We start from the raw sequence: 12807 nt of genomic DNA on the forward strand, positions 1-12807 counted from the left end.
GACAGACTTCAGCCAGGCTGGCCCTCTCAGTGCAGTGGACAACTCAGCCTCCCGGTGTTTAGTGTAGGTAGGAGACATTCATCCACCTCCTGCCTCAGTGACACCTTCCACGACCTAAGGGAGCTCTTTTACTCATGCCTGCTTTGAGTTCGGCCCAGGAAACAAGCCAACAAAAGATGGGGGCTGGGCTCTGGTGACCGGGACCACCCAGCTATGGGAGATGATGCTTTGGGGGTGGGAGTGATGGGCCTCATGCACTTGGCTGAAGGTTACTGCCATGGGGTACTGGGAAAGTTTGGGAGAAATCCAAGCCACTGAAGATATATATTGGGGGCTTCCATGTTCAATTACTGGATTAAAAATGTCCTACGGACATATTTCTGGCTAGGAACAGCATTTGGGGTGTGCCCATAGGCCCCTGAATCCTCTTTCCTCTTTTCTTCTTGTTTCTCCAATTCTTCATTATCAAGCTTGTCTCTCCAGGATGAACCGGGAGCAATGTGGTGATATAAAAATGAAAGCTAGCAACAGGAATCTTATTTAAGAAAATAAAGTACACGTTCCCATATGTGTGGGAGATAACATTGGTTCGGCAGTTTAAGGAATCTGAGGGCCTTAGTTTCTTTAACTGTGAACACTTCATTGGGTTTCTATCCACACATGGGAAATCTTTTAGAATCTTTTTGTTCAGGCCACACTGTGATTCCATAGGTGGGCCCTACAATACCACCAAGTCTTACCCCTTCCTTTAACAAATGTAGAAGCAGAGACCAAGTGACATTGAGGGACCTCCACACAGGGAGCGAGTGTCTGAGCAAGAATCCAACTCAGTCTCCCCTGCTCCAAGGTTAGCACTCTGCCTGCAGCTTCAGTGTGGACATAATCCCATGAGCATTCTAGGCTCACCCCTTCCTTGCCATCACGGCTGTTCCCGGCTTTGTCTTTGTGCTGCTGCTCATCAGTCATTCAGGACCCTGAGCCAAGAGGTCACTGAGTCTCCCGGCAGGGGGAGGAGATGGTTCTCCTCTCCATCCTGGCCAGAACAGCTGGCCCTGTCAGTGAGTGACAGGAGGGCTGCTCACTGCAGGACGAACGCTGCAGCCTGGCTAGGGCTCACACCAGCATCACCTCCACGTTGTTACTGCCCTGGCTTGGTTCTTGGATCTGTCAGCTTTCTCCATAACATTTTCACAGGTTTCTATACCTCAAGCTGGAAGGGACCAACCTCCTCATCACACACAGGAGGAAAGTTCTCCACCTAGGGATGTGAAGTCCCCGGCCCAGGTTCACACAGGGAACCCGAGGTAGGATTTGAACCTGGATCCACTGACTCCAGGGCCAGGGCTCATTCTACCATATCGGCCGCCATGTCTTTCTGCTTGGTGAGGACTTCAAGCACTTGCTGTTGGGTTAGCTCTGCAGAATCCCTCATGAGAGCGGCTGTTGTGTGGTTCTGCTTGGTTCCATGGACCACTGTGGGATGACAAGCACACATTTGCCCTAAGGAGGCCTGGGGTAATGGATGGGAACTGCCTCTCATCAGGGCCATGCTGGCATCCACCAACATGCAGCCAGGGGGAGCTTCTGGGATGTGAAGTCACTCTTCTAGGTGGGAGGCAGAGCAGCGTGAAAGCCACAGAGAAGAGGCAGGGTCTGTGCTCGTGGGGGATGGGAGGATGTGTACACTGGATCAGGATTGTGCTGGTGGAAGGCTACCGTGAGCGAGCGAGTGATCAAGCCAGTGAAGGTGGGTAGTTCAGAAGCTCCCAGTGAGTGGGGGGGTGGAAAATTCTCCATTGCCAGTCAGGGGTCACTTGGCTGGACAGTCCATCCCCTAGAGTTGTTGTCCCTCCACTGTCTGTCACCACCTCTATCCCCCATCCCAAGGCCTGGCAGCAGGCAAGGGCGAGGCCCCCTCGGGAAGGACCTAACTCAGAGATCCCAGGGGGAACTGGACACTGCCATTCTTTTAAAGAATTCTTTTAAATTCTTTTAAACCCTCCAGCAAAACTGGACCGTTTCATGGTGTCTTGGCCAGCTGTCTAGGGCCTTCTCTGTCTGAAACAGGGACAGGTAGCATTGAGAAGGGAAGGGAATATGCACTGGTGGAGGGTCTACTATGTGCCAGGCCCTGGGCTAAGTGCTTTTCACCATGATTCTCTCATGGGATCCTCACAACAACCCTAGGAGGTTGTTGTAATCATCTCCATTTTACAGTTGAGGAAACCGAGGGAAACAGGGCTAAGTGACCTGCCCAGGGTCACATAGCTAGCAAGTGTGTGAGGCAGGGTTCGAACTCCAGTCTTACTGACTCCAGGCCCAGCTCTCTAAACACAGCGTCACCAGCGGCTTCTCTACAGGGAAGCTCTTTGTGGGGAGGAAGGGGACCTCCCCTGTTCCATGGACCCTTCTAGACTTGTGCTTGCCCAGATTCTGGCTGACACCAAGCCAGGACTGGTGCTGAGGCACAGAAAAGCCTCGGGAGCAGATTGTTAAATTCATAATTTATTTGTTAAGGGCTCTGTCACTGAAGGGCGAGCAGGAAGGCAGCCCGTCAGATGGGGCTCCTTCACTGGACTGGGAGCTTCCTGAGGGCAGGGCAGGGCAGGCCCTGTGCCTGGGCTCATTTTTGGGTGTCCAGGCCCAGGGCTAGGCCCTATGTGGGAGGAATGATTAATAAACAGCTCAGGTCCTTTCTCTGGGGTGCCACAGTGCAAGCCCTCAGCCTTCTGTGGGAAACAAGAGGCCTGATGTGGGCTGGGGGTTGGGGAAGACTCGTGCAAGCTGAGCACCTGCTGCTCCATCATGTCAGGTCACAGAGCTCCAAGCCCCCAGTCAACAGTAGCCAGGGTCTCTAATGGGGATGTTCTCTGGTAGCCAGTTCTGTTGTCCACAGGAACCTCTGGCCAGAAGGAAATCCTCTGGACCGAGCATGCCACGGGTTCGATAACTACAAAGAGATCTTTGGGGGTGGGGGTGCGGGGGAGAGGGCCTGACTGGCTATCTGGCCTCAAAGGGCAGGACGAGGAGCCAGGGACATGCTGAGCTTTCATCTTGCTTTAGTTTTTTGTTTGTTTTGCAGGGCAATGAGGGTTAAATGACTTGCCCAGGGTCCTGAGGATGGATTTGAACTCAGGTCCTCCTGAATCCAGGGCCGGTGCTTTATCCACTGCGCCACCTAGCTGCTCCCTCAGCTTGCTTTAGAGAAGAACTTCCCAACCCCAGAGCGTCTGCCTGCACCAGGGGGATGCCCCTTCCCTCAGTAAAGACTGGCTGATCCCTTGTGGAGGAGGACCGAGGTGGGGATTCCCACTGGAGCAAGGGTCAGCCTCACCGTGCCACCCCCCAGCCCGCCGTCCTATCCCCCAGCCCGCCGTGCCACCCCTCAGAGTGCCATGCCACCCCCAGCCCACCGTCCATCACCATGGGAGGCCTGGGCTTACCTATGTCTGCCACGAGGCTGCCAGGTTTCTGCTCCAAGAGGAACTGTCGGACCCGGGGCCAGGCTTTGCCTTGAAGGTCGCTGAAATAGGCCGCTGTGCTTTTGTAGACTTCATGCACGTGCTGTCTTTCCAGCTGGGCAGCCTCCTCGGGCTCCATCCTGGAGGAGAGGGACAGGGCTGAGAGGCTTTCCTGCTGCGCCTCTAGAGCCCATTGTTAAATGTTTGCCGGTGCTAACACTTAGGATCCTTTTGTTGATGTCTATACTTGAGGACCATGGAGGAAAACGTCACTGGTGTGGATCACACTGAAAAGTGGGCTGTGTGCATTTTTTTTGGACAGTTGGTTGTTAAACATTAACCAGCACACACCTGCCTGAGACCCATCACAGATACCCAAAAGGGGAGGTGCTCTTGCTGAGGGACTTGGAGGATGTACACAGGTCATTCTCTCTTGTCATTGGTGGCAGCCAGCCACATCAACCAGGGCATGGCATCCAAAGGAGAATCCACTAGTCTTGCAGCCAGAATCCTGGGCTCAAGGCTAGCCTCCTCCACGTCCTAGCTATGGGACCCAGAACAAATTGTCTGAGCTCTGGGCCTCCATTTTCTCATCTGCAAAATAGGAACCATGATGATAGCGACTACCTGCCTGGCAGCGTTGCTGTGATGACAATTAGAACAACAATTGGCTCCAGAAATGGGAACAAGCATCAGTGACTTTCGGGTCCCAGGAGAGAGAGTTGAGTCCCTTCACTCAGAAGGCTCATGGGAGCTGTGTACAAGTCACAGGGTGGGTTGGCAGAAGTGCCACATGCTGTAGGGGGAAGGGGCTGAGTCCTCCAGCTTGGCTTAGCAGCTGTACTGTCCAGGAGGCTCTGAAGGGCCATCTCTGTGGTCCCCAGCCCAGTGGGCTTCTGGCTGTCTCCATCACCTCTCCTGACTACCACACACCTGGCTCGTCCTAGACTTCTGACAGGCTGCCCCACCCGGGCTCATCCCCCACATTGGGGGACTGCAACAACTGTACTGACAGTACCTCAACCTACCCTTCTCTCCACTGAGCCCCACAGAGATGGTTATTCCCCCTCAAATGCTCCACTTCCCTGTTCAGGAACTCAGAAATGCCTCAAAATCTGATCCCAGTCTGCTGTCTTCCTACCTCTCCCTCTCCTTGCACACCCAGCCTTATTTTTTATCCTCAACCTGAAGACCAAGCCCTCTGCCCCTCACCTTCTTCCTGCCCTGAAAACTGTCTATTATGCCTTGCCCAAGTAAAAACCACAGAGCCTCAGCACAAAAACTTGGGACAGTGCAGGAATAGAAAACACCATCTCTCAAAAACACACCAAGTAACAAAAAAAAAAAAGGCATAAAAATGAGCAACCAAAAAAGCTGACTACAGAAAGTTACTATGGTGATAGGGAAGATTAAGGAAGACAATAGTGCCCAAATGGCTACAGGTGAAGCTTCAAAGAAAAATGTAAATTTGTCTCAGGCCCAAAAAAGAATTCCTGGAAGATCTTAAAAAGGACTTTAAAAAGCAAATTACAGAAGTAGAAGAAAAATTGGGGAAAGGAATGAGAGTAATGCAAGAGAATCATGAGAAAAAGAGTCAGTAGCCTGGTAACTTTCTTTTTTTTCTTTTTTTTAAGTGAGGCAATGGGGGTTAAGTGACTTGCCCAGGGTCACACAGCTAGTAAGTGTTAAGTGTCTGAGGCCAGACTTGAACTCAGGTCCTCCTGAATCCAGGGCCAATGCTTTAACCACTGCACCATCTAGCTGCCCTGCCTGGTAACTTTCTAAAAAACAGAATTAGCCAAAATGGAAAAGGAAGTACAAAAGGTCACTGAAGAAATGAATTATTTACAAATTAGAATTAAACAAATGGAAACTAATGCCTATAAGATATCAACACATGATAAAACAAAATAAAAAGGTTGAAAAATAGAAGAAAATGTGAAATTTCGCATTGGAAAAACAACTGACTTAGAAAATAGATCCAGGAAAGATAATATAAGAATTATTGGGGGGCAGTTAGGTGGTGCATTGGATAAAGCACCAGCCCTGAATTCAGGAGGACCTGAGTTCAAATCTGGCCTCAGACACTTGACACTTACTAGCTGTGTGACCCTGGGCAAGTCACTTAACCCTCATTGCCCTGGGGGGTAAAAAGGAATGATTGGACCACCCGAAAGCCATAATTACAAAAAAAAAAAGAAAAAAGAAAAAGAAAAAAAAGCCAGGACAATATCTTTCAAGAAATTATCAAAGAAGGGGCAGCTAGGTGGTGCAGTGGATAGAGCACAGGCCCTGGAGTCAGGAGGACCTGAGTTCAAATCTGGCCTCAGACACTTAACACTTACTAGCTGTGTGACCTTGGGCAAGTCACTTAACCCCAATTGCCTCACTAAAAAAAAAAAAAGTAAGGGGTGAACTCACCACCAATGAAGGGGAAATTAAGACAATTAAGAAATTAAGGCAATTGTTATTTCGCCCAATTATATGCCAATGAATTTGACAATATAAATGAAATGGATGAATATCTACAAAAATACAAATTATTCAGATTAGCAGAAGAAATAAAAATCTTTAAATAGGCCCATTTTAGAAAAAGAAATTTAACAAGCCATCAATGAACTTCCTAAGAAAAAATCCCCAGTACAAGTGAATTCTACCAAACATTTAAAGAACAATTAATCCCAATATTATATAAACCATTTGAAATAATAAGTGAAGGAGTTCTATAAAATTCCTTCTATGTGACAAATATGGTGCTGATACCCAAACCAGGAAGAGTCAAAACAGAGAAAGAAAATTATAGATCAATTTCCCTAATGAATGTCGCTGCAAAAAAATTAAATAAAATACTAGCAAAGGGATTACAGCAATACATCAAAAGATTCATACTCTATGACCAGGTGGGATTTATACAAGGAATGCGGGGCTGGTTCAGTATTAGAAAAGCTATCAGAAACAAAATAAAGCTATCAGCATAATTGACTAAATCAATAACAACACCAATAGAAATCATAAGATTATCTCAATAGACGCAAAAAGCCTTTGACAAAATGCACTACCTATTCCTATTAAAAACACTAGAGGGGGCAGCTAGGTGGTGCAGTGGATAAAGCACTGGCCCTGGATTCAGGAATACCTGAGTTCGAATCCGGCCTCAGACACTTGACACTTACTAGCTGTGTCACTTAACCCCCATTGCCCCGCAAAAAACAAAAAAAAAAACAAAACAAAAAACCCACCACTAGAGAGCATAGGAATAAATGGAGCTTACCTGAAAATAATAAGCAATATTTATCTAAAACCATCAGTGAGCATTATCTGTAATGGGGATAAGCTAGAAGCCTTCCCAATACAATCAGATTGAAGCAAGGATGATCATTATCACCTCTATTATTTAATAAAATACTAGAAATGTTAGCAATAAGAGAAGACAAAGAAATTAGAATATGTAATGAGGAAACAAAACTATCACTCTTTGCAGATGATATTATGTTATACTTAGAAAATCCTAGAGAATCAACTAAAAAATTACTTGAAATTATTAGCAACTTTAGCAAAGTTGCAGGATACAAAAGAAACCCACATAAATCATTAGCATTTCTATATATTACCAACAAAGTCCAGCAGCAACATATAGAAAGAGAAAATCCATTTAAAATTACTGTAGACAATATAAAATACTTGGGAGTCTATCTGCCAAGACAAACCCAGGAACTATATGAGCATAACTAAAAAATATTTCTCACTCAAGTCAGGTCTAAACTATTGGAAAAATATTAATTGCTCATGGGTAGGCTGAGCCAATATAATAAAAATAACAATCTCACCCAAGTTTATTTATTTAGTGCTATACCAATCAAGTTATCAAAAAAATTATAGATCTAGAAAAAATAATAACAAAATTCATCTAGAAGGATAAAAGCTCAAGGATATCAAGGGAATCAATGAAAAAAATATGAAAGAAGCTGGTCTATCTAGCAGTCCCAGATCTCAAACTGTTTTATAAAGCAGTAATTATCAAAACAATCTAGTATTGGCTAAGAAATGGATGGATCAGTGGAATAAAATAGGTACAAATTACATTATAGTAAATAATTACAGTTATCTAGTATATGATAAACCCAAAGATGCAAGCCTTTGGGGGAAAAAAAAACCTCATTATTTGACAAAAACTGTTGGGAAAACTGGAAAACAGTGTGGGAGAAACTAGGTATAGACCAACATTTCACATCGTATACTAAAATAAGATAAAAAATGGGTACATGGGGCAGCTAAGTGGCACAGTTGGTAAAGCACCAGCCCTGGATTCAGGAGGATCTGAGTTCAAAACTGGCCTTAGACACTTAAAACTTACTAGCTGTGTGACCCTGGGCAAGTCACTTAATCCTCCTTGCCCCACCAAAAAAAAAAAAATGGGTACATGATTTACACATAAAAGGTGATACCATAAGCAAATTAAGAGAGAATAGAGGGGCAGCTAGGTGGTGCAGTGGATAGAGCACTGGCCCTGGATTCAGGAGGACCTGAATTCAAATCCGGCCTCAGACACTTAACACTTACTAGCTGTGTGACCCTGGGCAAGTCACTTAAACCTAATTGCCTCACAAAAAAACCAAAACAAAACAAAACACACAAAAAGAGAGAATAGAATAGTTTATCTGTCAGATTTATGGACAGGGGAAGAATTTAGGACCAAGAAGATATAAAGAGCAATACAAAATATAAAATAGATAATTTTGATTATATAAAATTTAAAAGATTTTACACAAATAAAACTAATACAACCAAGATTATATAGGAAACAGAAAACTGGGAAAGAGTTTTTGAAACAAGTATCTCTGATAAAGTCCTCATTTCTCAAATATATAGAGAACTGAGTCAAATTTATAAGAATACAAGTCATTCCCCAATTGATAGTCAAAGGATATGAACAGGCAGTTTTCAGACAAAGAAATCAAAGCTATCCATACTTATATGAAAAAAATGTTCTAGATCACTATTGATCAGAGAAATGCAAATTAAAACAACTCTGGGGTATCATCTCACACCCAGTAGGGTGGCAAATATAACAAAAAAGGAAAATATAGGATGTTGGAGAGGATGAGGGAAAACTGGGATGCTAATCCATGGTTGGTGAAGTTGTGAAAAAATTCAACCATTCTGGAGAGCAATTTGGAACTATGCCCAAAGGGCTATCAAACTGTACATACCCTTTGATCCAGCAATGCCACTGCTAGGTTTATATACCAAAGACATCCCCAAAAGGGGAAAAATACCTATTTGTACAAAAATATTTCTAGCAGCCCTTTTTGTGGTGGCTAAGAATTGGAAATCAAAGGAATGCCCATTGATTGGGGAATGGCTAAACAAACAGTGGTATATGATGGTGATGGAATATTATTGTGATATAAGAAATGACAAGCAGGATGATTTCAGAAAGGCCTGGAAAGACTTGTAAGAACTAATAATATATGGTGTAGTGAGCAGAACCAGGAGAATACTGTGCACAGTGACAGCAATACTGTTTGATGAAGAATTGTAAATGACTTAACTATTCTCAGTAATGCAATGATCCAAGACTAATGATGAAGCATACTATCCACCTCCAAAGAAAGAAATGATATTGATTAAACACTTTCTTTTTTTCCATTTTTTTCCTTTTCAGTCTTCTTATACAAAAGGACTAATATGGAAATGTTTTACACAATTGCATATATATCTGCTTACTGCCTTAGGGAGGGGGGAGGGAAGAAAGGATAGAATTTGGAACTCAAAACTTTAAATAAAAAAAATTTATTATTAAAAAAATATTATTAGTATTATATTAAATTACCCTGAGGGAGTAAAAATAGTTTTTTCCACCTTTGTTGAAAGGGATTCATAGAACAAAACAGTTGGGAATCACTGCTTTCTATCACTTCTTGCTTCGTGATTTCATCAGCTCCGTGGATTAAATTTCCTCATATCCATTTATCTAGCTCCAACTCTTTCCTGACCAACAGTCATACATCACCAACTGCCTTCTCGACATCTCAAATCTCATACCTGTCTCAAACTTAAGTCATCCAAATAATTCTCTATTTCTCCCCAAACCCTTTCTTCTTCCCTATTGCAGTCAAGGACACTGCCAACTCCCCAAACTCCCACACTCACTATCTCTTACCACCCCACCATATCCAACATGGTGCCAAGGCATCTCACCTCTGCAGCATCTCTTGAATATGTCCCCTTCTCAAAAGGACCCACATGTACAAAAATATTTATAGCAGCTCTCTTTGTGGTGACAAGAATTGGAAATCAAGGGAATGCCCTTCAATTGGGGAATGGCTAAACAAGTTGTGGTATATGAATGTAATGGAATACTATTGTGCTGTAAGAAATGATGAGCAGGAGGAGTTCAGAGAAATCTGCAAGGACTTACATGAATGATGCTGACTGAGAGGAGCAGGACCAGGAGAACATTGGACACAGTAACAGCAACATTGTGTGATGAACAATGGTGATAGACTTGGCTCTTCTCAGGAGTGCAATGATCCAAAACAATTTCAAAGAACTCATGATAGAAAATGTTCTCAATATCCAGAAAAAAGAACTGTGGATTATTAATGCAGATTGAACCATACTGTTTATACTACTGGTCTGGTTTTTTCCCTTCTTTTTTGAAGTTTTCCCCTTGTGCTCTGATTCTCCTTTCTTTTTTTTTTTAGTGAGGCAATTGGGGTTAAGTGACTTGCCCAGGGTCACACAGCTAGTAAGTGTTAAGTGTCTGAGGCCGGATTTGAATTCAGGTCCTCCTGACTCCAGGGCCGGTGCTCTATCCACTGTGCCACCTAGCTGCCCCTCTGATTCTCCTTTCACAATATGACTAATGCAGAAATATGCTTAATGTGATTGTACATATATAAACAATATCAGATTGCTTTCTGTCTTTGGGAGGAGGGAGGGAAGGGAGGGTGGGAGAAAAATTTGGAACTAAAAATCCTATGAAAACAGATGTTGAAAACTATCCTTCCTTACATGTAACAGGAAAATAATAAAATACTTTTATTAAAAATAAAATAATAATTAAAAAAAGAATATGTCTCCTTCTCTTCTGGGACACAGCCTCTACCCTGGTCCAGGTCACCTCATGCCTGGACTACTGCAATAGCTGCTGGGGAGGGAGCATCTGCCTGCCTCAAGTCTCTCCCCATTCCAATCCATCCTCCATTCACCCACCAAAGTGATTTGACTCAAGCACAGGTCACACCATGGAAACCAACCCCTCTACTCAAGAAACTCCTGTGGTTCCCTATTGCCTCCAGGAGTAAATACAAAATGCTCACAGCCGGCTTCCTTGATGTTCCTCATACAAGTTAATTCTCTCTACCACTTCTCTGTCCCCCATGCCTGAAATACCTCCCTCTTCACCTTTGCCTCAGTCCCCTTCAAAGTGCAGCTCAAGCCCCACCTTTTGCAGGAGACCTTCGTTCCTCCCGCCTACACCTTCAGTCTCACCAATGTCTGCCCTCTTGGATGACCTTCCATTTTAATGGCAGCATCTTGTGGGGAATCATTGTTAGTACATCATCTTTCCCTTTAGAATGAGGGGTCACCGGGCAGCTAGGTGGCGCAGTGGATAGAGCACTGGCCCTGGATTCAGGAGTTCCTGAGTTCAAATCCGGCCTCAGACACTTAACACTTACTAGCTGTGTGACCCTGGGCAAGTCACTTAACTCCAATTGCCTCACTAAAAAAAAATGTATAGAATGAGGGATTACTGAAGGCAACCACTATCGTTTTGCCTGTCACTGTGGCTTAGAACAGTGCCTAGCCACAGGAAGGAATGCTCCCGGCCTGCCTGAGTCAAGTGACAAAAGCTTTAGGTGCAGACTGGGGTGGGGCTGTAAAGGACTTCAATGCAGAACAGTTTATAGAGGATCCTCGTGCTAATAGGGAGCCAGGGGAGATCACTGAGTAGGTGAGGAGCACAGGAAGACCACTCTGGTAACTGGGTGGAGGATGGCTCACAGAGTGCAGAGAGAGGAGGCAGGGAGGTGGATGTGAGGAGACCCTTAGTCCAGAGGAGAGATGAAGAAGGCCTGAACTTGTGTGTTGGTAGAGTGAGCGGGGAGGAAGGGACGCATGTGGGAGAGAAGACCTGGCCTCCATTCAAACACGAGGCATGAAGGAATGAGGACTGAGGTTGGGAATCTGGGTGCCTGGAGTTGGAATGGGAAGCTGAGGGGAGGGCTGGGCTTCGGGGGACCCTACTGGGTTCTTCGCATCCAGGGCTGAGCTTTAGCTACCTGAGAGCCAGCTGCCCAGACCTGGAGAAGGCAGCATAGAGGCGAGCCGTCATCGGATGAATCAGAGCAGTGAGAAAAGAGAGGACCAAGGACGGCTCGTTTCCTCATCCAGCCTTAGAGGACTGATGTGGAGGAGGAGAGAGCAGCGGAGAGTGAGGAGCGGGACTAGAGGCAGGACTAGACTGGAGGAAAACTATAGGGCTGAGAAACTACCCCGGAGGAAAGGTAATATCAGTAGAGGGGAAGGAAACGGGAAGAGGCCCCCAGTGTAGAAGAAACTTCGGTGGGGAGCGCTCTGAATGCCGAGGCTGGAAACCAGACCAGGAAGGCTGAGGAAGTGAGTGAGAGGAATGGGAAAAGGCATCAGACGGGCAGCAAGCAACCAACGGCAGACGAGCCGCGGGGACCACAGGCAGCGCCAGCGGAAAGAACTACAGCACAAAGCAATCTGGAAGGAGTCGGTGCTGCTAAACAAAGTCGCAGAGAAGTCCTGCGGGAGTGAGAACACATCTCCCCCTTCCTCACAGGAAGGGGCCGGGGCTTCTGGTGCTGCAGAAAATGTCAGATTGCGGCCTCAAACACTTCCTAGCTGTGGGATACCGGCTAAGTCCCTTCACCTGTCTGCCTCAGTTTCCTCCTCTGTAAAATGGGGGTCATATTAGCACCTACCCCTGGGGTTGTTGGGAGAATCAAATTAAATATTTGCAAAGCACTTTGCAAACCTCACACTGCTATATAAATGCTCGGTATCTTTATTATTATTCCCCCCCCTTTTATTCCTTTCCCCCTTAAAAACAATATTTCTTGTCGTCCTGGAAGCTCTTAGCAAGAGGAGAGGGGGAAGGATTCAGAGAGAAATCTAGGAAATGGTAAAACAAAAGATCAGTAAAAACCAATTTAAAAAAAAAAAGATTTTATCTTTGAAAAGGAGAAAAATGAGTGGGTTCTAGCGATGGATGATTGAGGATGGGGTAACTCGGGGGTGCATGTGGGCATCTGGAAAAGGCAGGTTAAGCCCGCCAGTTCATCCATCCTTCACACCTGCCTGGCCAAAATGA

At 45.2% G+C, this 12807-nt stretch overlaps 1 protein-coding gene across 3 annotated transcripts in view; it reads right to left on the bottom strand.

The window, feature by feature from the left end:
• Positions 1-12807, bottom strand: part of TRMT9B (tRNA methyltransferase 9B (putative)) — a 44005-nt gene that overhangs the window by 12351 nt on the left and 18847 nt on the right. For 2 of the 3 annotated variants that reach the window (XM_043969601.1, XM_043969600.1), the window contains exon 2: positions 3444-3601. The exons of the other annotated variant lie outside the window; for it this stretch is intronic. In XM_043969601.1, coding sequence (XP_043825536.1) covers positions 3444-3600 — 157 coding nt within the window. In that variant the 5' untranslated portion in view covers position 3601. The remainder of the gene's footprint in view (positions 1-3443; positions 3602-12807) is intronic. 3 annotated transcript variants of the gene reach the window in all.

Source organism: Dromiciops gliroides, chromosome 6, assembly GCF_019393635.1.
Source record: "Dromiciops gliroides isolate mDroGli1 chromosome 6, mDroGli1.pri, whole genome shotgun sequence".
NCBI lineage: Eukaryota > Metazoa > Chordata > Mammalia > Microbiotheria > Microbiotheriidae > Dromiciops > Dromiciops gliroides.